The sequence below is a fragment of the Canis lupus genome, chromosome 17 (assembly GCF_003254725.2).
Source record: "Canis lupus dingo isolate Sandy chromosome 17, ASM325472v2, whole genome shotgun sequence".
Classification (NCBI taxonomy): domain Eukaryota; kingdom Metazoa; phylum Chordata; class Mammalia; order Carnivora; family Canidae; genus Canis; species Canis lupus.
Window position 1 is genome coordinate 29,014,304 of NC_064259.1, and position 26,908 is coordinate 29,041,211.

At 38.9% G+C, this 26,908-nt stretch overlaps 1 protein-coding gene and 1 non-coding gene across 4 annotated transcripts in view; both read left to right on the forward strand.

Annotated features, from left to right (window-relative positions):
- The window catches only part of CRIM1 (cysteine rich transmembrane BMP regulator 1), a 184,606-nt gene that overhangs the window by 113,922 nt on the left and 43,776 nt on the right, over positions 1-26,908 (forward strand). For all 3 annotated transcript variants that reach the window (XM_025454191.3, XM_025454192.3, XM_035700380.2), the window contains 2 exons: positions 1,243-1,440; positions 20,424-20,552. In XM_025454191.3, the coding sequence (XP_025309976.1) occupies positions 1,243-1,440; positions 20,424-20,552 (327 nt within the window). The remainder of the gene's footprint in view (positions 1-1,242; positions 1,441-20,423; positions 20,553-26,908) is intronic.
- LOC112665148 (U4 spliceosomal RNA) lies at positions 25,276-25,416 on the forward strand. The gene has a single exon (XR_003140250.1). It is a non-coding gene; the product is annotated as a U4 spliceosomal RNA (small nuclear RNA).

The following is a 26,908-nucleotide window of genomic DNA, read 5'->3' on the forward strand; positions in this document are numbered from 1 at the left end:
TTTTAGCCAACATAGGAGAAAGGTGGTTCACTTTTTAGATGTCATTGGGGATTAATTTTTTAAAAATCGCATCAAACTTTTAACCTTTCCAAATGATCTCTTCCCTAGCTGGCCCCAGTTTGTAAGAGTCTCTGAAACTATGTAGCAGTTGGTGGTGTAAAAACATAGATAGGAACCTCTGTGTAATAATCATAATGAGTTGTCTGGGCACGGATCCGGTTATGTCTCACTTCCTGGAATTGAGATCCAGGCTCAGAGTAGAAATGAAGTATGCAGTGTAATATTTTTTATAAAGAAATTTATAAAGTCTTATCTAGCTCAGGTCTTTTGGCTGCTTCCATTTCTGGCAGACTGACTTTCTAAAGCTGTGACTGCATTATTTTAACTTTTGGCATTCTAACATTCTTATTAACGCTGTTACTTCTTTAGACTAAAGAGGACCAAACTCATAACTGCCTGGATTTTCCTCCCAGCTCCGCAGCCTTTACTTTTCGAAGCCAGATTTTATGTGTTTCTGAAAAAGAAAATTGAGTGGTTTATCTGGTTGCTCTTGTCATAATGGTAGTTGGGGATTTTGTATGCAGTCTGTACATCCTGCCTGGTCAGTAATGTCAGAAAACATTTTTGTTTTTTTACAGTAACCTTGGCTACTTTTGTTCCCCAACCTTGGCTACTGTTTGGCCACCCAGTTCATGGGGAGAAAAATGGCCTGGTTCACAGCCTTCCCTCCAGGGTACAAGCAGTGATCCACAGTATGTCTTAACCAGCCTTGTCATGAATAAGGCCACAGCAGGTGCCTGCTGTACCCCTCACCTGGATCTCCAGGTGCCCTGAGATTGAGTTAAGTTATCCAAGAAGCCACAGTATCTCTCTGAGTTGGACAGGGGGCATTATTCTTCCACTTTACAGGTGGTGAGATTAAAGTATAATAAACATAAAAATCGACTTTGTCAAGAGCCTAAAATGGACCTGCCTTTTGTAATTATCCACCCACAGCTCTGTCTACAGAGCTTTCCAACTGTGTTAAGTGGCAACACTTGCACATTGATTCTTATGCTACAGATCCCCTGCCCCATCTGCAGTGTCAGGATGGGTGGATGTGAATTCAGAATGACAGCTGCTTTTGTGTGTCCCCCTGGAGACACCTGATGCCTAGAACCTGGGGGAAATGTCTCCAGGGGCAGGCAGAGATGAGATTGAGAATGCCCTCCATCTTACTTGGAACTTACATCTTTCATTTAGATCCGGTGTATCCTTTTAATAATCCTGCTGGCTGCTATGCCAATGGTCAGATCCGCGCGCACGGGGACCGGTGGCGAGAAGACGACTGCACTTTCTGCCAGTGTATCAATGGAGAACCCCACTGTGTGGCCACGGCCTGTGGGCAGAGCTGCATGAACCCCGTCAAAGTGCCTGGCGAGTGTTGCCCTGTGTGTGAAGGTAAGCCTTGTTGATTCTAATGAGTCCCTGGCCAGTGTCTCATGTTGGATAAGCTTCTGCCAGTATGTGCTTGTTTGTTTTTTATTTCCTCAGGCATAATGTCTGCTTCATGCTGTTACCAGTTGCAGATGAATTTATTATACAGCCAAAACTAATTGTTTGGGGCAAATGTTGCAAATTTACTGTGAGAACGGTGTGGTCTTTATTTTACTGTCACAAATATGCTTATCTCAATACTTTGACAATATAAGAATATATACATTTCAATTCAGTTCACTTCAAGCCTAATTAGCATCCACAGGTCAACGCGGTGAAATAGAATGGGAAATAAGACCCATGACTCAAGCATAGCATGTTTGATTTATGATGTTTCCATGAGCCTAGGAGTCGTGATGGCTAGAGGAAAAGCCTGCAACCATCAAAGGTAGTTTGCTCTCCCCACTGCCTTCACTCTGAGCATCCATTCTGCTTCTGGTATCCTGAGGCTTTTACTTAGGTCTTGGTTGCCTGCATTCACTAGCTCTCTTTCTGTTTTAATGGAGAGTAGCCCAAGGCCTCCTGGGTTAGCCTTTCCCAAGCCCTATTCCAGCCCATTTCCCCCATCCTGGGAAGTTTCTTTACACATTCAAGTCAGCCTTAATCCTCTGTGTCTGTTAGTACAGATCAGAGAGTGAATATTTACAGTGACAGATCCAATAGAGAGTATCCATCATTAAGAAGCACATTTGCATAGTAAAATGAACTACAGTGGATCATGTTGAAGATGGATCCTTCTAGAATTTTTTAAACCAGCTATTAAGGAACTGACAGCCCTTTTCAGAAACTCATTTGACTAGAGGCGCCTGGGGAGCGCAGTTGGTTGAGTGGCCAACTCTCCAGCCAACTCTTGGTGTCTCCTCAGATCATTTTCTCAAGATCCTGGGATTGAGCCCCACATAGTGCTCAGTTCAGAGTGTGCTTGAGACTTTTTATCTCTCTCCCTTTGCCCCTCTGCCCTGCTCTCTCTCAAGTAAATAAAATCTTTAAAAAACAATTCATTTGACTAAATCCTATATCAAGAAGTCTTTTGCTTCTACCTAAATTGTAAGAAACTCAGACTTCAGAGTTTGCCTGACTAGGTTTTTTAACCTCTGAGGGCTTAGAAGTATAAAGAACTTAAAAATCATATAAAAATTTAAGCTGGAGGACTCCAGGTCTATTGACATCACCAAATCCCTTACCATTACTCTGCTCAGAGTGCAGCTGCCACACTCCAAAAGTTTATAGCTTCCAGATGACCAGTTTTGTAGAAATCACCCACCCCTCACACATACACTCCTCCCATCCCAAAGCAGTGTTTCAGTGCCGGAAAAAGGAGTGGATGGAAATACATATGATGGTATACGGTTGGCTTTATGAGAAAGGGTGCCTTGCTGAAACAGAGGTGGAAATATCTTTCCCTGAGAATTGGGGACAGACAGTCTTCTGTCAACTTGAAATAAACTTAAGTACATATATGTACGTGATAACTTTAAGAGAAATTTAAAGCCTACATGTATTAACCAGCAAACACTAATCCTTTAACTTCATGAGTCTTGAATTATAAATTGAAAAGAAATCTAAAAAGCTTATAAAAAAAAATTAAGGTCTTCTGTCTGAAAGTAAATGAAGGGAAGGCAAGCCCTTTTGCATGCATTAAGCTACCTACCACTGCAGTGCTGAAGCAGGCAAACTGTCCGTGAATAGGAATGTCTGTGTGCGAAACATCTCAGACCGATCGATTCCTACATCATGTGGATATTTGGATAGGGAGTGAATGTTAGAGTGATTACTTAGAGCTTGGGCTCACAGCATCTGTGTGGAGTTATAATCTAATCTTCCACTGTTTGAGGAAGGAGTGATAGTTTGGGTCAGCTGTTAATTTCCTAAGATATATTAAGAACTTCTGATCGTCCAAATACAGCACTGGGTGCAAAGATAAATAAGAGACAACTCCTTGTTAAAGTCAGAGAAAATATTTTAGTCTGTTTTAAATTAAACCAGGAGAAAAGGTGTGCCTGTATTTAGCTACTCTGGGGTTAAGTGCTTTGTATTTGTACCTGATGTTATTTAATCTTCTTGATAACATTGTGCTGAAGGCCTCATCATCTCATTTTAAAGATGAAGAAACTAAGGTAGAGAGATGTAGGTAATTTCCTCCAAGGTCAGTGGTCATTACATAGATGTGATGGGATACGGAAGTCTTGTCAGATTCAGCTACTTTCTACCTGGGTCCCACATTCCTAGATGTCGTCTGTTTGCTCTTGTCCTTATTTTCAGTTTCCTTATTCACCTTCCTTCATCTCTGGTTCTGGCCACTGTGTTAGGGGGAGACAGGAATGGGGTGGCAGTTTGAGGACTGCAAGGGGAATGATGCCTTTGAGACCCAACACAGAGCTCCTTCCCAAGCCTTGTGTCCAGACAACCTTCTGACCAGAGCTTAGTGTCTTAATTTCAAGTTTCTGCCGATCTCCATTCCCCTTTTCTCTTTAATCTAGCTTTTACTGCATTCCATTTTCTTGTCTTCAGAGAACTAAATTATCTTGAGTTTCTTTTCTTTTTTTTTTTTTTGTTCTTAAGTGTGAGTTTCATTTAAGACTGTGCTTGCTCATTTTTAAGACATAATAGGAAGACAGAGATTCTTTTGGTATGGGATCAAAAAATAGTGCACAGCTTAAGAATAAATACTAAAAGGTTTAATAATAATAAACTTATAAAATAATGCAAGGCAAATGAATCTTATTACTTAGTTTAGAGGACCCAAGAAAAGACATTTCTGAAATTGTTCGAAAATACCTTTGTCAGCAGCATATTTAAGTAGAGTTTCAAGTGTTCTCAGAATAGTGAAAAGATTAGATGAAATAAGAAAAAAGTAAGGTGTTAATGTGTGATAAATAACAGCCACAATTATTTGGAGAAAACCAGAAACACTGGTGTTTATGCAGTTTGTACACAATAAATTCCTCTGTGCACAATTGCATAACAAATGCTGGCCTTCACTCTATTAGCTGCAGTCTGGTGGTACATAGTCAGAGCCTGAAATTAGATTAAAGAGCCCACACAAAGATTGTGGTTGGAGATTCTTTCTGAATAAATTATGTGTTACCAAATATGATAGGTCAGGACCTGCAGGGAGGGCAGACTTTGCTGTGAGCATGTTGTTACTGGAGACCCATACCTTCCAAGTGACAACACCGTGTGTTTGGTTACTCCCAGAGGACTGGGGACTGGAACCTGGGGGCCCTTCAAGACTCAGCTGTTACTTGACAGCTAACTTGATTCACAAGTACCTAAGTGCTTTTTAAATTGGCACTTAAGTACTCTTATGACTGAGTCTTACCAAGTTATTGTCAACACCCAATTCAGGTATATAGATAAGCCATCCTGTTCTGTAAGTCTGTTACTGATTGTATTCTTGGGTTTTGTTCTGCTGGCTTTTCTCTCCATTTCTTCTTCTTCTTCAATTGCATGATTTAAATTTTCTGGCCCTTCTTAAAGAACTAGGATGGAAGAGAATGGAGTACTATATAAAGTTTGCAATTTAAGTGTACAAATGGAAGATATGTCCTTATCTCCTTAAAAACTGAAGACACAGGGGCCCCTGGGTGGTACAGTTAGTTGAGCATCCAACTCTTGATTTCAGCTCAGGTCATGATCTGAGGGTCGTGTGATCAAGCTCCACATCGAGCTCCATGCTCAGCAGAGAGTCTGCTTGAGACTCTCCCCCACACGCCATCCTCCCTGCAGTGCACAAGTGCATGGGTGCTCGCTCTCTCATTCTGTCTCTAAAATAAATAAATCTTTTAAAAAAAAAAAAACCCTAAAAACTGAAAAGGAAGGTGGCAGAATTAGGTCTTCCTCAGCATCTAGCACCGTTTGTGTCATCTTATTTATAGCCCAGAATGACAGTAGCTAACATTTCTCACACACTGACTGAGCCAGCCTGAGTGCTTTAAGAGCAACAGCTCATTTGATCATCACAACTTCCCTCTGGTAGCACTGTCCTAATTTATCATCATAGAACCCAAAGTTGAGAGGTTGTGTAACTTGCCCAAGGTCAGACAGCTCAAAAATGGCAGAGCAGTATGTTCTCAGAGGATTGGCTCCAGACCCTGCAGGTGTCCTACCTCTGAGACAGACCATGTGCTGTACTCTAGGGTCACAGTGGCCTGAAAGAAGCTACTCCCCCACGAGCTAGGAACTTAGCATATTCTTTTGAATCTGTAAAACAGCACCTGACATGTAAGTAGAGGCTCAGAAGTTGTTAAATGAATAAATGATGAGTGAGCGAGCAAGCAAGCAAGGGAGAGAGTGAGAGCTTGGAGTAGGAAATCAAGCAAACTCATCTTCTAGATGTCCTTCTTAACTCATGAGGTGGCGTACCCTGATAGAGGGTTTCTTAACACTGATTAGATGAGGCAAGAATAATGTTAGGATGCTTTTATTTGAAAATACACTCTGAGAATAGAAAGCAGAGTGTTAGATGGAGTGTGTTTGGCACACAGTGGGCCCAGATGTCTACAGGCAAGTTAGACCATTTAGCTTCACGTTGACCGTTCATCCTCCTGATGAGCACTGAGCTCTTGACTCCTTCCCAGGGCAGCCAAGGGGCCTTCCAGCACTGGTTTGTAAATGGCAGCTCATCTCTCTTCAATTCAGCCCGTGTCCAGAATCACAGAATTTAAGTGGGACTTCCGCAGACTCTACAAGACTAATAATGCTCAATGTCATGTTTAATGTACCACTCTTAAGATCTGCCTTGCGAGCATATAGGTGCTGCTGCCTTTACGTCAGCTAGAATTTTAATGTCACAATTCAATATTGAAAATACTTTTTTTCTCAATAACATCAGATATCAGTGCTGCCTATGCTGATTCTTAATGTCAGAGGGATGTCCCTTAAGGACATAGTACTACTTTCCATTAAAAAAAAAAAAATCTATTTTATAATTAAAGGTAAGATAGGTGTTGGGGAAGAAAATTTTGGCTCTAAGGTATATATGACATGCCCTTGATGACTCAATAAGAAAAATGCAAGAAATGTGAACAGGTGTGAGGCCAGGTTGGCTACCATACCTGATGCAAGAGATAAGAATTTCATTGTCACTTAGAAGTCTTGATGTCAAGCCTAATCTGCTGTGCATCTTGGGCTATAGCTGGACCCCACCCAGGTGGCCACTGTGACCTAAGTGTTCTTCGAGCCCAGTGTGTACAGTCTCCTGCTGGGAGGATTTGTTTGTTTTGATGACCTGGGGGATTTCAGAGCCAACACTAAGAGTATCACCTTTCAAAATTAGGAACAACGTGGGTAATATTTTATAAGGTAATATTCAATATTATGACTTAGATTTCCAGTAAATAAATTCCATGCCTCATGGAAATAACCTCATAAAATGAAGAGTCTGGCAAATGGCTAGTTTTTTCAACTAGTTCTGTTTCTCTGAAACAAAAGCAAATCTATTTCCCATCTCAAGAAATCAAAGAGTTATTTGTAGTTTATCAAAGCTAGATATTGGGTATATAAGGATCTGTCATATTATGCTATTTACTTCAGTATTTGAAAAAAAATTTCCATAATAAAAACTTAACATGTGTCTTATTTGCAGAGTTATTTTATGAAACTGAACAAAGTTTCAGAAAGGCCTAATAATTCCCCTAACCTGAAGTAAACCAATTCTTGAAGTAGAAGGTTAAGAGCTGCCTTCTGCATTGATTCTAATTCTCTGGACTTAGGATAGAATGTGATTGAACCAATCAACTATCTTTTGTCCCAGCCCCTGGCTTTCTTGGATCTCTTACTTGAGTAATCCTCATCCTACTTGAGACAGTGTTGAAGAACTTGAGGCTTTTCTTGACCTGTGTGGCTCTAGTAAGCCACTGCAATATCAGCTCACCGAGTAGAATGCATGCTGTGTACCTCCAGGGGACTGGAGGTCTGTCAAACATACTGTCCTCCTCATTATCAATCCTAATTTTATAGGAATTTTTATTTTCTATCCCATAAATGCTGATGATATCACTTGAATCAAACCGCCCTTCAAATGAATTTTCTACTGGGCTGCCAGAAAAGTCTGTACCAGGCACATATCTGGGTGGGAATTCCTTAAAACAAGAAAAAATGTTTCCAGCCCTGCCCATAATACTTCCTCACTGAACAGTATCTCAAATGATTAAGCTACTGCTTCTGTGGCAAGGAGTCAAGCATAGTTTCACTGACCCAAGAGGCAGTGAAGTCAAAGATGCCACGAGGTCACATGATATTAACATTCTGATACATCAAACAGGGATCAAAACTCAGTTTATGGGTGGTATTGCTTCAGTGCCATCTACGGTGCTATTATTAGTAGGCCAAGAATAATAAAATACTCGTAATATCTCAAAGACCGTTAGGCATGCTGTTTCATCTTTTAACTCTAAGTGTCCTGGAAACTCATTCCATAAATGGGAATTAAAATACAGCACAGTCTGTTTTTTAGCTTGTCCAAATAAGGTCCTGTGTTGGGTAACAAATGCACAGCAGATGACTGTGTGTTAACCTAGGTAGGTTTTTAACCTAAAGCATCAAAAATTTTTCTTGAATGAATTTCATAATATTTTGGTTTTCTCCAGTAATTTAAAATAGCTTTAGATATTTCAAGTAACATTAGAATATTATTGTTCAGAGCGTATTATGAAACACATGATTAGAAAAACCTCTGCCTCTGATTTCACAGCTTCCAGCAACCCCGGCTCTTAAGCATTTTCCTGGGGATGTGGCCTGCGAGGGGCAGGTTGCTGTTTATTTCTCCTGCTATCGACTTCCCATACCTAAAAGGGCATTATTGCTAGGTGTCTCCTAATTTTCCTACGCAGATAATAATTGAATCTAATAGCTTAGACTTGGGCCTGCTAATTTTCATCTAATCAACAGAGGCAGGAAAACATAGTCTGGAATGCTAACTATGTGAATGAAAAATATTTAGTCATTCTTGAAATGATAGGAATGTTTTTCCAACAAGCTTAAATAAACACAATCTCTACTGAGACTGTGTTAAACTTTTTTTGGATAAGAGACAACTCTTAGGCAACCAAACAGAAGTTAATGAAGGTTATTAAGAAACATGCCCGTCAGAAAAGACTCGTGGACTTTAAAAAAGACAGATCTCATTTTCTTTATGGAATAACCATTGACTCAGAAGTAGCAGAATTGGTTTCCTTTTATCTTTTGTCAGTTTGATAGAATTTAACATTTTAGCTAATAATCACATTGTCTAGCTTTTCAGAGATTTTCAGCTTTACCTAACCATGACTCTATTAGACCATCTTATTTTAAAATCCTCATCTTCATCTCCTTCCACGCTTTACCTCTGTTCTAGAACGGAAATGGAATGGACTCAACACACCTGAGACCTGTGTTCTCAGTGCAGCACTTTTTATATGAAGCTTGTTTGTTTATACCAATATAAGGTCCAATGATAAAGTAGCAAAATTATTTTTAAATGTACCAAGATTTACATATCCAAGTGAAGTGTGTTTCCTTTCAAAATAGTTCTCTGGGAAAACTACGCAGTTCCTGCAGAAATACAATCATTCAGGACATTTTTGATACTTCTCTGTTGGAACTGGTATTAGAGCTTGTGGCACATCCTTTTGAATGCCCGTAGCTTCTCAGACCCCTGACTTTAAAGGTTTATCAGACTCTAGGAAATAGAGTCATTCATGTCTAAGTCTCGTGAAAAAAAGTGGATGATCTAGCTCAGTAAAATCGTTCAGGGGAAGCAGAAAGGGACAGTAAAATAAAGGTACTTTGTCTTCTATGACATAGTAATTTGCTCTGAAAAGCTACTCTAAAAGAGAAGCTTCAAATAGAATTTTAACATGAATAGCATTTTAGCACAAGCATATAGCCTCTGAAAGTGTGCTTTTAGCAATAACAACTTATTTGTAAGTATAACTCCTGGTGTGTTTATTTTTTAAAAAAATCAATTCACTTACTACATAGTATTTTTATGACTTTTAGGGGCTAGAAGCATTTATTTAAATGGTCATGTATTACAACATTTTTTATGATGTTACAGGTACTCCATTCAAACATATTTTCAAATAAATTAGACTAAAATAATTTCCCTGTAGAAATAACTCTTTTAAGAGACTTAGTGATTCCTCCAAGATTTATTTTTAATATCCTAGCTCTCTAACTCCACTTCTGGTTGTACCATTTTAAACTTTCACTGTATGGTCTTAAGTTTATCTTATAAGAACAAAATGATTTCACATTATTTAATATATGAGGGTTAGCTTTAGAGATTGTAACCCAGTGAATTGTTTTAGAGGCCCTCTTTAGAGTATTTCCTGTGCTGTGTCTGTCTGATTGTTGAAGATAAAATGTCACTCAGTGTATAAAATGTGTGCTACAGTGTTATTATTTAAAAAAAAAAAAATCAGGAGTGAAAATGTCTACTAAAGAGTGTCCCTTAGCCATTTGTGGATCTTCCATTAGAGGTAGCTCCTGAGGGGGCAGGGAGCTGATGACATTCATATGTCCTCATCTCCATTTGGGACTCCTAACTGCTCCCCATAACCATCAGCATGCACTGGGAGGTCTACCAGGGACTCAGCTGTGCCATACCATAGTCCAGGGGACCTACCATCAGTTTATTCTAAACTCAGTAGGTAATCAGTGATAATGAACATTGAGTAATTTTTTTGAAATTTGTCAGAAGCATGAAGTGATGGTAATGCCTTGGCATTTTTTTAATTCGAGTTGAATTATTAGGAGTTAGGCCAAATTACCATTTGTACCTACAGAATACCTTTTTACACATCAAGTGAATATTACTTTCACACCTGAGAGATTAGCTGGATTTATCACATTTGTTTGAAACAGAGCCCAATTCAGGTGGCCAGACCAGAGACCACAAAATGTAATTAATGCTGGTCACCAATCGAAAATAAGATTCAGTACAAGGCTCTGTCTTTTATTTTGCAGTGCCACTGTGAAACACAATCAGGAATCCCCAAGAAAGTTCTGAGGCCAACAAGTACTTGGCTCCTGGGGAGTCTTAGAGTCCTGAGCAGTCTAGATTTGACTCTTCACCTTGGCTACTAGAGCAAACCAAGAGCTGTATCTGTGAGCTACGTCCCAACCAGGCAGGACCTCACAGCATGTGCTCTGGGTGCTGACCTCATCCCATTTACTGGCTCCAGTAAATTCTTTTCTACTAAAAATTTACCTTGGCCTTCATTTCCTCCCTTTTGAAAAAGTATACATGCATGATATAATTTGAGGCTGCTTTGGATCTGCTTTGGAACCAAGCAAGGTGTATTTAATGCTTGTTTGGGTCTTTGGTACTTGCCATTTGCCTATACCTGTGCTTTTATACTGTGACCCTGGCACCATTAGTTTGGCTATTGTTAAGAAAACAAGAGATGATATTCTTTTTCACCCTATTAGAAAGCTGTGGCCCTGCACATCAGTTCACTTTTTAAAAACAATTCAAGGAGTCTCTATTTTATTCAAAATTTTATCTAAAAAATGCTTAGCAAAGATAATAAATAGTTTGGGATGGATGGCCATATGCCTCATAGATTGAGAGGGATCAGTAAGTTCAGATCTTTTCAAGATTATGACTCTTTCATGCTTTCTGGGAACCAAGTTTTAGAAAGATTCCATGGAGATTTTAGGCCAGATTAATTCAGTAGAGATGCTTTACAGTCCTGTGACAGACACTGAGCACATTATTATTTGAGTGAAATGCCCCCAGTATTGTTAAGAAAGTACTGGTTGAACTGTCTCTTACTGTTGACATAAGTCTTATTCAGTCATACATCTGAAACTAGGATTTGTTTATCAAAGACAGCTTTTAGAGATGGGTCTTCTGTCTCCTCTTGCAATTTGAGAGTGGCAAGACCACTGGCAAAGCTACCAAAATATTCCGTATTTTAACGTAATGAGTTTGCCCTCCTCCCCAAAGATCCAGCAAGGCCCCCATCATAAGAGAGGAAGAACGGGGTCAGCCAGGCACACAGAACCATTGTTTCAACTCACACTGGATAAGCTGATTATGAAGAGATTTCTGTTCTCTTCGAGACACCACGGATATAGTCAAATGCGGAACAATGATATCAGACTGCCACTCAGCAAATGTGAAAGGCGCCAGTGGCTGGTCACTAACACGCTCCAAAGCTTACCAGACCATATGAAAGGATGCCATGGACCAACCCACATCCCAGATGCTTTTCATGTTATCATTGGAGATAGAAAAGGATGCTTAGGTTACAATGGACCGGGTTCAGAATGCCAAACCAGTTGTCATACCATTTATCAGCTGAACATTTAAGGCCTGCAAAAGGGCACATAATTCATTTACTCAGCCATCCTCTTGAGACCAGTTGTAGCTCCACGCGGGCAGGATAGTCATGACAAGAGTAATTATAGCAACAAGTAATAGCCATGTAACCCCTAGAGTTTATTGTCCCCTCTTTATGATCTTATTTGAGCCTCACAGTGATATTGTGAGGTTGGAATAATGGATATTCCCATTTTATAGAAACCCAAAGGGGTTCAGCATCATGTGTAAGACCATGAGAGAATAGAGACTCAAGCTAAATCTCCTGTCTCCAAGTCCATGTCCTTGGCATAGCTTCTCTTTAGACCCCCATTATGAAAAGGGAGAGGATGACAAAAGGAAGTTGGTGAATATGAAAAGTACTTGACCATCCTGGCTCAGATATAGAAGCCATTCTTGCTCCTGGCTCTATTCTCAGGTACTGAGACCGTTACTATTATTCTGACCTTTCTGTGGCCTGGCCTTTGATCCTGTTAGATTTCCTGAGCCTCTCCCTGGCTCAGGAATTTTGACCTTGCTGTTCGACCTCCAGGAAAGCCTATTGTGGCTATGCAGGGACACAGGCCCTACCCGAGGGCACGCAAGCCACGTTCCCCAGTTGTCTCAGTGCTCATGCTCCCCAGCTGCCCAGCCTCGTTCCCATCCAGGCCCTGGGCCCTGACCAGTGGCACATCCCGACTGAGTAAAGTAAATGGGCTCCTCAGCTCCCCCTCCAGGTGCCAGGTGCTGAGATGACATCATCTGTGCACTCTTTCACATTCAGGAGCCCACTCGTCCCTTTTCTCCTTCTGACTCTTTGCCACTGTTTGTTTTCGTCGCAAGGTAAATTTGCTGAGCACTAAGCAAAAGGGCCCATTCTTCATCCCCTGCTTGTTGTATTGCTGAATTGAGTGTGTGCCCAGCTCTTTGCAGGACTATTTTCATAATACTTTATTCGGCACCATCAGTGAATTGAGATAGTCATAGAAGTGAATTCCTCAGAAAATTGAAATTTCAGGGTGTCAGATTTTATGTTAAGAATTTTGAGGGAGACCTACGCTGCTTTGTATATTTGTCTGCCTTCTCAAGCCAAAGATACAGATCATAATCGAACCTGTTTCAGGCAGTTGCTTATCATCACTGGGTTTCTCGCTTAGACTGCTTGGATTTGGGGATTTTTGCTCAGTTTTCACTATTATTACAGTGTCAGGTTCACAGCAGCCTTCTGATCTAGCTTGCTGCTCAGGGGAAGCTCATTTAGTACCAACTATGTGTAAGGGACTAGCGCAGCAATGAGAATCCTAAAGAACTTACTATCCAGTCCTCCAAAAGGTAGTAAATGAGGGATTCAGCCTGTTAAGGACAATATTGAATGGGAGCCCTTCTTCATCAAAAAAGTGTATGCTGACTTTCGGTGCCCAGGCATCTTTTTTCTTCTTTATTCAGTCATTTAGCATAACTGTGGGCCAAATACTAGTCTTGGTGCTGAAGTTATAAATTGTGAATAAATCCTCATTCCTAATGCAGGGACCATTCCTCGAGGGTGTGTTGAGATACCAAAATGCTGAGCACCTGACACACAGTTCAATATAGCTGTTAAAATATGTGTATACACACACATATACAAATGTATTTATGTGACCCATTATTTCTGGTTAAAGATTACCAAGCTCCATCATCTAAGAAAATGAACGATAAAATAATATAAAAATAAAATATAAGACTCATATAGAAGATTCAAATTATTCTTGGAATCTTTTTTTTTTTTTTTTTTTTTGGTAAGATCTCTCAAGCTAAAAAAAAAAAAAAAAAGATCTCTCAAGCTAGATTCTTGGAAAAATATATCCTTTATATAAAAAAAAATTTGTCTTTTGTGGTCTTTGAATAATAACCTCAGAATCCTACTACTGTCTTTTCCTATTAAATATGAGATTGATAAAAGAAGAAAAATATCTCCAACAGCCAAGTTCCTTGGAAAAAAGCATACAAAGTTAATAAATAGGTCTAAAGTAAACATATGGTCACTTCTCTATCTGACCATAAAATAATACAGATCTTGGGGACATTTTCACGCTATTCATTTTAAATAAAGAAACTGCTCTCTGATAAGTACTTTAAAAATTACAAGGATGTAGGTGTTGTTATGAGAAATATATACAAAGGAAAAAAGGATCACTAAGTGTGTAGTGGCTGAAAGAATTTGAGAACTCCAGCTGTAGTTATTTTTCCATGACTTCATGAGACTTTTTGTAAATACACATCCATACCCCCATGGAAATCCCCACCTTCCAGGTTAGGGTGGTTTTGTATCCTCAGTCTCTTTCTTCTTATCATCCACATTAATAGTTTCCCCTCTAATTTCATTTGGGAAAATTTCATCTTTATACCACTTCTCTTCCCAGGCTATAATTGTGTTGACAATTTGGTGATTTATTGGAATGGTTTTCTGACCAGTTAGGGTCACATTTGAAAAGCCACTGTGGAGGACGCCTGGGTGGCTCAGTGGTTGAAAAGCCACTGTGGTAACAGAATGACATATGAAGACACAGTAAAGCAGATAAGCTATCTCCTTTGGTTCTGTCTTGTCCAACTTTATCTACAGTTTTATGGCCCTGGCCAGCCTCACAGTAACTGGTAGGCTATAGGAGGCCTGATATACTTAGCCTTAGAAAGTTAGGGAAGCTTTAGAATTTTTCCATTCATTAGATATTCACATGGCTTAATGAAGTGCAGCCCTAAATAAATAAACAAACAAACAAATGATTTTTTAAAACTCCTAAGAGAATGAATTAGGACTGAAAAGAGAACAAAATTGTTCATCTTTGTCTCTCACAATCAAATAAGCAGGCTTGTCAATTTACAGAGAAGAGCCATGTGACGTTATGCAAACCATTATTAAAGTCCAAAAGGAGAGGTAAATACTGTGGGCGCATGAACGTGTATGCATGCACATATTTTCATTGGAGTCAAGGGTGCTAGTAGATAGCTGCTCCTCACCTCCAGGCCCTCCAGACCTGCCATGCACCCAAATGGCAGCAGGGTGATGCAGCACTCCCAGAGATGATAGAAATCTGGAACTAGAGCTAATCCCCAACACCACCCCCCCACCACCACCCCGTCAGAGGCGGTGTTCCAGACAGACCCAGGAGGGATGGCTCTATATGTCTTCCACAAGTATTTTTCCAGAAATCGCCCACCCATACTCAAGAACTACTAATTGACTGTCAGCCTTCCCAGGGTTGCTAATCAGAAAGAGTGCTTCACACCTTCCTCAATGGAAATAATTAGTATTATTTGCAGGAGATAAACAGCTCATAGTAATCAAGGTAATGAGAAGAACTTTGTATGCATTATTTCAAAACCAGAAGTTCAATGGAGTGATAAAGATTAGACACCAAGTTAAAAGGATCCATTAACATTTTCATTTAAGCTACAGTTGTTCAAAATGTAAAAACTAGTGATTATATAAATTATTTCAGGAGCAAATTCACATTATTATTACACACTTTAAAATTATTGAAGATCAAAATATATTCTTTTTAGTTCTCTTGTTGTCCCAGATGTGTTGAACTATCTGATATGACAATAGGACTGATATTAAAACTTTAGCATCTTAAAAGGTTAAATTTGAGTTTCAACTTCTTCCCTTTCTTTTGGAGAATTTTCTATAAAATAACAAAAAGCAAGAAAGTAGAGAGTTTAGATTTAGTTAACCCATTTATATCTCCTAAATAATCAAATATATGTTATTTTTGTGGCCTAGTGCTGTGGCCTTGGAGTTAAAATACTGATTTTAACTTTGTGCTCCTCATCCAATTAACTGTGACCACAGCACCTTAACATCTCCATTGAGTAGATAAAATTGCTCCTAGGAAATATTTGAACATCAATGTAAAATATTGGTGGTGTTCCTCAGAAACTTAGTTTCTGGGGCTCTCTAAGTCTTAAAAAAATATGAATGTTTTCCTGGAAATATTTTTATTAGGAAGGGCTTTGTTGGGCTTTCTAAGATATGAAAAATAGTTATCTCTAAATTTTGAATAAATGTAAAATAAAAAACCATTATGTATTAATGTTATTGCATATTATAATAGGTCTGCTTCCAGAATTTTGTTCTCTAAGGCTTAGGATAAGAATTGGTGGCTGAACATCTGCACTCCTGACACAATTCCAAGGGTTCTTGTAAAAATAACTCTTCTGGACAGCATAAGGTGCTCAGAGGGTCTTTAAAAATCATTCAGGAAGACAGCAAGCTGAGAACAGCAGTCCCCACTCAGATGCGGGGTAGGAAACAGCAAGCAAACTGGATGTAGATGTAACAAACACCCATTTTTGTTCTTTATTGCTTCTAGGCTCAGAAAATATTTCTAGAATTCTTCTCCACAAAGAAGCTGTTCCAGGGTTCCCTTTAGAAATAGTTGTAGCCAAAGACAATGAATTCCTGCTGTTTCAAGCCTTCTTCCTTTGGAGGACATTAAGGTATTTCTTTAATTCCTCAGCTGATTCAATACAAGATGAGATGGAATTTCAGGCTGATCCTGTAAGCAGAACCTCACTGAACTTCCCCCTCACCAGATACCCACCTTTGTGCAAATATTTGCTCATTCTCCTAAATGAGGAGATCTGAGACAATTTTTCTCCTTTGAAAGGGGCCCACTAACACATCTCTGCCCAGCCAGTTTGAAGGTGGGGGGGGACAGTTTTCTTTGCTCCAAGCAACAGGCATTGTATACCATGATGCATCATTGTCTCCAAAAGTCTTAGCAGAACCCCTGTTCAACAGATAATACCCAAACCTGCCAAGGGCACAGCATCACCATCATCCTTCTGGAAAGGCATGTACTTTCTGGCCTATCATTTCAGTATTCCATGTAATATAAGAGCATAGAAATGTAGGATTTACATGAGAATCTTCTGGTCTTCAGGCCAAGACTCATCGAGATATTCTCCATTTTCAGAACACTGTTGTACAAAGTGTGAGATAGGAACAGTCCCTGACACACAGAGTACTCTTCACAAAGCAGCTCACATATGTCACATATGTCACCAACACTTCCTCCAACTTCTTTGTGTGGATTAGAAACAATCATACTATGATACCATGATTCTAGATTCTTTAAAATTACCTCTTCCCACCCTAAGAACTTCCTTGGATAGAAACTTTGCAAACAGTCTAACTTTTGGTCATTACTCTATAAGGACTCTAAATGTAACGTTGATTTTAAATGCTCTAATTCAGGATGGTATCAAATGGGTCTCACTTTGGAGTTCATTATTTGGAATAAGAAATTGAATTGCAGTGGTTTTTCTTTCCCAGAACACTGTCCTTATGTTAGTAAGAGCACCACTCCTGAGATTACATGTGAATGTTTTGGACTGAAAGCGAACTCTCAGATTGGTTTATGATAATATCAGCTCTTTTGCTAGATAACTTGTAGTTACATATTCCTGTTGTAATGTTCTTACAGAAATTTAACTGTGATACAGAGAGGGCCTCACAGGGTAGGACACCAGGCCCTAAAATGTTGAGAGAATGATGGAAGGGAATAGAATGTAATGCATGACTTCAGATGAAATGTTAGACAGCTAGTTGTCTACAAATGTGTCTCTTACATGTAGATCACCATTTCCTCCAGTGACCTAGGACAACAGCAGTAAGTACCCACAAAATCATGCGTCACCACAAAAAGCTTTAAAATTTTGTTCCAGTTTGTACTTGAAAATAATACTTGTTTCTTAATGTCATAAAAATGAGAGGACAAGTGTTAAAATGCTTTCTAAAAACATTTAGACTTCTATCTGTATTGGCTATATCACGGTGAGAGTTGTTGTATTCAGCCAACGTATGAGGGGAAATTGAATAGTTCTAGAGTAAATTGACAATTTCCATGAGTAAATGGTTTTGTTGAGTTGTTCTGTGTTTTAACATTAAATGTTGAGCAAGACATAATTTGAAATATATATACTTCCAATTTCTTCCATCTAATGTATCATAAATGAAGGAGAAATATAATTTTAAAGGTGCAAAATAATTTTTTCTTTCTTGCCCTTGACCATATTATCTGGGACTTGGAAGACATCCAGTAAGGCTTGTTTTATCTTAAATATTTGCCAGCACCTAATGAATAGCTCTTCTGTCCATTTTCTTTTAATTTGTTAAACTGAGAAAAAGCTATCACCCTCAATGTTGTAGGAAAACATGCTCAGCGGATCTCCTTTCCTGGAGAAATGTGTGCTTGATGGACATCTGTGACTCTCTACCTAGATGATGAAGCTATTTGGATAAGGTGTGGGACGGTTCAAGTCAGTGGCATGGTTCTGATCCTCAGACCATCCCATTTCTTTTTCCTTTTACTTCCTAGCCACAGATCACAATTCTGATTTCATGCATTAAACATAATAAGTATCAAACAAAGCATATACAGCACAGCACTATTAATTCTCTTCACAAATCATTAAAATTCATTAAAAGTAAAATTTTACACTACCCTATGATTATTATGCATTTCCAGCATTGGTATAATCTGCCCAAATACATTTTTCCATAATGTATTTTCTGAAGGCAAAAGTTTTTTGTGAACTTAAATATCAGTAAAGACTACAAAGCTTTGGTCCACGTAGATATGTTCAAAACACTTCTTTACCCATAAGCCATTCCCTAAAGCACTGAGCATGGATTTCAGAATCCAGCCCTGGTTTTTGCTCTCAGAACTCTAGAGCATATACCTAACTCCTTTGTCTTTGGGATAATCCATAGTGTAGTTCCTTAAAAGTGATTCAAGTCCTCTGTTCTGTCTTACGTTTGTGGTTAGAATAATGTTGACAAAACATTGTCTGTCTTGTGGCCAAAGGCTGAAATGGAATCAGTATTTTGGCTGACTAATAACAGTAATGATAAAAGAAAAGCTATGTAGGTTCACAAACCAAAGATGTTTACAGTAAATTTTAAGAGAATATCAGAAAGCAGCACAGCTGTATTTAATTCATGGCATCTTAAAACTTGCCTAAACTTAAACTACTTTTTGATGTTTACAGTTACCTGTCAGAGAGGATACGTCAGTGATTTAAAGAAATTAGAAATTTTACAGCGGTGGAAAGTTCACATAAAAATTTCAGGGAGATGTTCTTCAAACTGTGTTGCAATAAAAATAGAGAATGTGCCTATACCCTCTTAATACGTATTTTTACAGGGAGAGTGCTGATCAAAGCATCTCTTGAGTAAGTCATAGTTGCCTGCTACCTGTGAAGGGCTGAATCATTGGCCTCTTTTAGCAGATGGATAAAAATGTAGAACTCTTGATCTTAGCAGTGGCAGTTAAAACACTTATTTTAGTCTCTCTTCCCTGGTAACGGGAAATGAAACTGGAGAAAGACAGTGTGAACTAATGGATAGAGTGTTGGACAGGAGGTCAGGAACCTCTGTTCTGTTCTATTCCCAGCCTGCCACTGGGTTGCTATGTAAACTTAGATAAGCCAGTCACCCTCTCTGCACCTCATATTTTCCATTTGTGGAAACATAGGTAGAGACATTCTGTACTTAGCTCCTCACAAAGATATTGTGAGGACCAGCTTACTCTGAAGAAGTTCATAGTATCTTTTGGTTAAAAAGAAGCTACATAAATATGTCAGTGGCCCTATTCCTTTTGAGGACACCCTTCCCACAATCTTACATTATATAAGTTGTCACTTAGCTGCATTGCAAAACAAGGACCATTATGATGGGCTTTGTACTACACAGGTGGCCACGATTGTGACCCTGGAGCCAGAATGCCTGGGCTTGAGGCTTGAGTCCATCACCTACTAACTCTGTGATCTGGAACAAGTGTGCCATCCTAGATTTTCTTATCCATAAAATGGGGGAAATGAGAGCATTTGTCTCCCTGGAGTGTGATGAAGCTTAAAGGCATTCATAAAGAGCAGTATAAACATACAGACCCATAATGCACTTTATGTAAGTGTGCAATTACTTCCCTAGGACAAATCTTCATTATTAGCATGACAGGGTAGGTACACATCACCTTTGGCCTTGGTTTCTTCTATGCTTTTCTTCCCAGAACGGCCGCTCACTCTTCCTGCTGACCGGCTGCTTGTGTCTGACTCTGCCACTCCTGTAAGCCCTGGGTCCTGAGGATAAGTTCCTAGTCACTATTATATCCAACATATCATCTGTAGTAATTGAAGGGTTGTCCTATAAAAGATAGGAAATCCAGATTTCAGAAGAGTTATGAAATGGAGAGATAATTGACAGGTTGGAAACTGTGTCCTGATTTTCATAGAAAATAAACTCTGAAAACATCAAGCGGAAATAGAAGAATAGTTAACAATTAAATGGAATTAATTTAACCTCTTCTGTCTGCTTTCTATGATGGTGACCATTGGAGAAGTATTATGTGAAGATACCAAAAAAAATACAGACAAGCCCAAATGTAAAGAAAAAGAATTCTTGGATTTTCAAAAATCTAAATAAAAATCTTTCTGTTTCAGGGGTTAAAAACATTATGAAAGTATAAAAGTTTAGAGTTTGATAAAAATGATTGATTTTTTTTAAATGATTGATTTTTTTTTTTGCAACTTACTGTAGTGTGGGATTTCAAAGATTGAATAGCATCTAAGAGGTAATCATATGTTTGATTGATTTTTTTTCTCTTTTTATTATTAGAGCCAACGTACATCACAATTGATCCACCTGCATGTGGGGAGTTATCAAACTGCACGCTGACAGAGAAGGACTGCGTTTATGGTTTCAAACTTGATCACAATGGTTGTCGAACCTGTCAGTGCAAAAACAGTAAGTCTACAGAAGACTGCATTTTGTTCTGGGCCTAATATGATAGTGTCAAAGCATATTATGTGATTGAATATCTTTTTCATTCCTATTGATGACATTCCTTTAGCAACCTGAAAGAAGAAAAGAAAATTTGTATTTAACACAAACAAATACAGAGTCATTTGGGGGCAGAAAGGTGCTCCTTTATTCTCCTTTTCATGTTCACTGTATTCAGATACTACCTGCTGTCCAGCTGCATCATGGGTCTTTGGAGTACATATCTTTCCAACCACCCAGTTGGCTCTCTCTCTAACACCGTTGCTGGAATCATCCAATGACAATGACAAGGTGGTCACCTGCATAAAGGGTGTCACATACTACATGTGGCAGCCATAATTCTTAGAATGTGCTTCACACTGTTGATCCCAGCTCTCTTCCATGTAGATTCCAATCATGTCTCCAGGCTATGACCTCTGAAACTTTAGATAGAGTATATTGCATTGCTTCCGGCGGGGGGGGGGGGGAGGGGGGGGGCAATGAATTGCTCTTCATGTTTAAAATGACTTTGAATCCCCCAATTCTTCTGCTAGAATAAATATCTTCAGTCATGTCAGCCATTCCACATGTGACATAGTTTTTAGAACTTTCTTGGTCCTTTCCATCTTCCACATACTTAATAGGTCACTATCTTTGTGTGAATGTCTGGCCCAGAAACATATAGAATACTTCAGAATTTGGTCTGATCAGTGCAGTGGTATTGTATGGCCTAAATTCAGATTAGCTCTTTGAGTTTCACATTGTTGGGTAATACTGAGTTCACAAGTAGACAGTACCACTGGGTGCTTTTTACATCATCTGTTAGGTGGTTCTCCATTCATTTTGTATTTGAATATTTTTTTAAATGATACAAATATAGGGCCAAATTAAGCAGGAAATTATCCTGAGAGGGTTTCTTTTTCTTTTCTTTTTTTTTTTTTTTTAAGATTTTATTTATTCATGAGAGACACAGAGAGAGGCAGAGACACAGGCAGAGGGAGAGGCAGGATTCCTATAGGGAGTCTGATGTGGAACTCGATCCCAGGATCCCGGGATCATGATCTCAGCCAAAGGTAGAGGCGCTCAACCACTGAGTCACCCAGGTGTTCTATCTTGAGAGTTTTAAACTATTTCCCAACTACTTGGAATATTTTTGAATCTTGATAATGTGATAAGCATAATTTGCATGTCCTCGTCCAAACTGTTAAACTGAAATAAATTGTACAGAACCAAGGACAGATCCCCATTGCACTTAAGACCTACCTGCACAATGACCCTGAACCATAATCCTCACTCCCTTAGTGAAGCTATTCAGCTAACAACATGTCAGCTCCATCTCCACAAGGATGTCTTGAGACACTCCATCTGTGTCTCATCTGAAATGAAAACACATTACATTTGCAGCGCTCTTTTGCTGGAAACCCTATTTTAAGCATAAAATGAAGGTAGTGGGGCATGGCTTATTCTTCATGAACCTACACTGGCTACTGCTGGTCATTGCTTTCCTTTCTAAAGCTCACAAATCACATGTTTAACCATTTTCTTCATAGAATTTTCAGTTGTGAATGTCAAGTTTGGTTCCTGTAGTTTGAGAATCCTTTGTCCCTTTTGAATTAACATTTGGTGGCCTCCTTTAGTTTTCTGAAATCTCTTTCCATTCTGTCTGATCTCTCAAATATAGACAACCCTTCTATAATAAGCAGGTTCTCTGTGACCCTCCGGGTATAATTATCCTGGGCTCAGAGGCTTGGAATTACTTAATGTAGGTAGATGCTTACTTTCTGATTTATCAGTTATCTTGGGCTTTATGTCCTCTTAACCTTAATTGTCCAACACTTTCTTTTATAAGAATACTCTGATGAAGAAGACAGACACAAAAAAGAAGTTGAGTAATTCAGTTTTTTTCAGTTACATATTACCATCACTCCGCTTGCCTGTTGGAGTTGGTGCTAAAACGGAGTTTATAAAACTGCTGTTGTGACTTTGATTGTTTCCGTCTTTAAATGTCCTATAAGCTTCCACGCATCGGGGCTGTCCTGGCTTCATACCTCTTGGAAAGCTGACTTCATTAGGGAGCTGGCTTGCCACCTACACATGTTTGCTTAACTGGCCAACTTCGGGTTTTTTGACACCAAGATAATTGGTATTATATTCTGAAGAGTTTATATTTTAATACTTCTCAACTGTCTTGAGCTGCACATCTTTCTGATCATGGGAGCATACCTAAATTTTTTTCTGAACTTTTTGAAGTCTAAAAATACAGATTTCATTGTGCCTGGTCTCCCTGCCTACCACCTTCACCTGGGCTTTGCTGTTAGGAACTTTTTCACCACATGATTATGCTTATAGAAGACCCCTGGCACTTCACAAGGAACCCTTTGTAGTTAAGTCCAAAGAAACAATTTTCCTTCAGTTGCCATTGAAGCAAGTCAAAAATGGATCACTGACTTTTTGTAAAGTGAGACTATTAGGAAAATTCTGTTCTGCCTTTGTGTTTAATGTTCCTTCTGGCTTTGTATCAGGAACTTGTATGCATACTACCTGTTGGTGCCTCCACTTCAGTAACATGTGGGAAGGGATATGTACAGGAGACAGTTGCATTTTGTGTCAATGTTTTTTTTTTTTTTAACATATAAATCTTTATTGCCTGTTGATTATCTGCAAATTTTATTTGCAGGGATCTCTGGTCTTCTGCCCTCCTCCTTCCTTTCTTATTTTGCTTCATATAATAGAGCACCTGCTGAGTTCTAGGTACTGTACTAGGTATTCATGCCACAAACATGAATAAAATACAAAATCCCCCCTAAGAAAAAAGTTTCTTGTAACCAGTACACTAATGAAGTATCACCATTTCAAATCAAATTCTGTAATTTACAATTCCTATTTTTTTTTAAGATTTTATTTATTTATTTGAGTGCAAGAGAGAGAGCAGTAGTGGGATGAGGGGAAGAGGGAGATGCAGACTCCCCACTGAACAGGGAGTCTGATGCAAGGCTCAATTCTGGGACTCTGGGATCATGACCTGAACCAAAGGCAGATGCTTAACCAACTGAGCCATCCAGGCACCCCTTACAAGTCCTATTAAAAGGAAGCTTTGGTCCTGTAAAAGAACCCAGACACATGCTGACACCAGACGATGTAACTGACCCATTTCCCAGGGTCATGCTAGGCACTCAGCAGATGTTGGTTGAGCTGAATTAGCAAGAAGCCATCAGAATTGGGAATGCCATTGGACATCATTCTTGTTTGAGATCCCCTTCTGTGTTCTTGCCATTCTGACCATGTATGCATTTTATCGCATTTATTCTTGACCTGGGTTAATCTTTTGCCATGTCACTTGCTGCCACTATATACCTAAGTACATAAATAAACACCAAGTAGCATTTGTCAGTTTGTATCATACAGAAGTCTGGTCATAGAGCATTCTGCTCTCACTCCCATCTATTGGCAATCCGGACACCTTTGGAAGCCACACCTTTAGAAGGTGAGTAAAGCAAGCTTCCAGATCCTTAGCGGTCAGATCCCTGTCACTGTACATACCTAGCTCTCTTCCTAGGCTCTGGCTGCAGACTAACCTGCATCTAGCTCATTGAGAAGTTGCTTTACTACTCTGGGCCTCTGTGTCCTCATCTGTAAAGGGCAAATAATAATGCCTAACTAATGGGTTATTCTGAGGACAAAATTAATGAATGCAAAGCTAGCTTTACTAGCTGACATAGGATAATTATTACTCTGTTTACAGAAAATGATAGCTGTTTTATAACACATCCATTTCTGAGTCAGCTCAAGCTGGCTGTTATGGAAAGCCCCCAGCTTCCCCTCCTTTGTTCCAACACAAACCTGCCTCTGGTTCTTCCTGTCCTCCAAGGACCATCACACAAACAATTTTCCTTTTACCTTTTAATTTTAATCATCAAATATTCCTGTTCTCTTTCACCTGGTTTTAGAAAAAGCAAACCTCCTTGTACTAAAAGATGGCATAAGTATGTTCTCTTTCCCATTGCAGCTACTTGATAAGTACTGAGTTTGTCTAAATTTTGCATCCAGCCAGAGCCCATTTCACAAATGCAGTGGCCCTAACCATACATACCTCAGTTTTCTGTTAGGGATTAGACCTTTTTTAAATAGACCACTGGCATCAGGATTTCTTAAAATAAGACCAGTGCCCAATAAATATTTCTCCCTGTTCATTGCTTTGTTGTTCATTCTTTTTTCATTTAGCATTTATTGACTGCCTACCATATGCCACAAACTAGGGATATGAAAAAGACAAAAATGGACTTTATCCTCGACTAGCATTGTTAGCATGTCAGTATGCCGTCATGATATTGCAGTAGAACCAAGCATATTCTACACAACCTCTTTAAGATTGAAATCAAAACCCAGTGTTGAGGACTCCTTCAAAAACCACATGGAAGGTATAAGACAAAATATTCTTTTGTGTGAACACACTGTAGCTTTGCTATTTTAACCTGTAACAAGTAACATAACACTGCTCAGCAAAGTAATGCATCAAAGGCATACAGAGAATTTAAATTATTCCTGAGTCATTTTCTCATATTTAGAATAAAGAAAACAAATATGGAGGAAGATGTTTAAGTACGACAGCTACAGAAGTTAAAGCTAAAATCATTTAGGTATGCTGTTAGTAACCTAACACTTTCTCAATGTAAACTATTAATAATATCATTTGTTAGCCAAAAATGTTAGCTTTGCACAGTGGCAGTATCGTAGCCAATGAGGTTTATCCGAGGCACGATTATTGCTAATTGAAAACTTAACCAAAAATGTTGGTTGCTGTCAGATAGACATACTACACTTTGGCTTACTATAATGAACTATCTGTAGTAAATGACATCAGTGAATTAAATGCTCTCCATCTCTTGGCAGCTTATTTTCTACACCTTTAAATCAAGTGGATTTGACTGGATTATTTTTAGCTTCTCTTCCAGTTTTAACATTCTGTAATTCTAGGAATTAATGTTTTTATTTAGAAACTGATGCAGGCATAGGAAATTAATGGTAGCAATAAGAAAAAGCCATCCTATTTTTAATGAAATATATGTATATGAATCAAGCATCTAAAGAAGGTTGCAGCATCAGATACAGGCAAACAGGCTCCATGTTTTCATAACTCAGAACTAAAGAAATAACTAAAGCCCAAAGTCAAGATTGGGACAAGCATTTGTAGTGTTGCATTTCTTTATTTAATAGTCTTAGAACCTTCCTGATGTTTTTAACTGGGAAATGCCAGTGTCCAAGAGTGTGAAGGGTGCAGCAGAAGTGTGATGCAGCCCCAAGGGACATGGTCACATTGTGTTCCATATGCAGTTACATGGTACTCGCTTAGACTAAAGTACCAATATAGTTGTGTCATATTTTGGCCTTGGGAGCAAACAACACTTTTTCTCTAGAGTAAACAGAGAGTTACTACAAAACTATCAACCAACTATGCTGCAAAGGCCTTGTACTTTGCAATTATTTATCACTTTCTCTTCAATGGTAATTCTCCCCTAAGATTAGAGAGCATTTTTAGATTGCAGTAGTCATAATGCTGAAAAATTATGAACATAAGGACACCATTCTTTTATGCTGCCTCATGTGATGTACTAAAGGTTTTCAGACAAACTTATAAACCCCCACCCACCTATAAAAAAGATATTTTTACTTTGTTCTGCTCTTGATGTAAACACCTGAATTAATGATACACTTATAGTAAGAAAAGTCTGTAATTGATATCAGGATCTAGGACCAAAAGGCTTTAATATCCTTTCTTTCTGAGTTAGAAGATGGTATTTTGAGATGTTTAGTTAAGTGCCAGTATTTTAGAAGATTCTAAATCTAGCAAAGTAAGTTTTTTTCATCTTATTTTTCTCTTACTATGGCAGCCTCGATGAGAGTGGAGGAGTAAATAGCAAGAACATTGATTGCTTCATTCATTCAGCAAATGTTTATTGAACATTCACTCCACGGTAGCTAGCACCTAGGCTGTATAAATAAAGAAAATAAGGCCCTACTCTAGAGCCCCCTTCTGATGGGAAACAGAATGGAGACAGGCCCGCAGCAGGCCAAGCGGTACCAAGCCAGGATAACATTAGAGCATCCTGCCCTAGGTGGCATAGCGTATCTCCTGTCCTGAGTACCCTCTCATTTGTTTAAAGGTTAGCAGCCTTTGTTTGAAATTTCCTTCCATTGCAAAATAGAGTAGTTCCAGACAAATGTAGCTTTTATTAGTTTGTTTCAACTTGGTAACAACTGTCTTTAAGAGTGAAAACCCTTCTAGATTGAAGTCTGTGGAAAAACAGCTTTTTGATAGGGCCAGAAAAATAAAGGCACAAAGT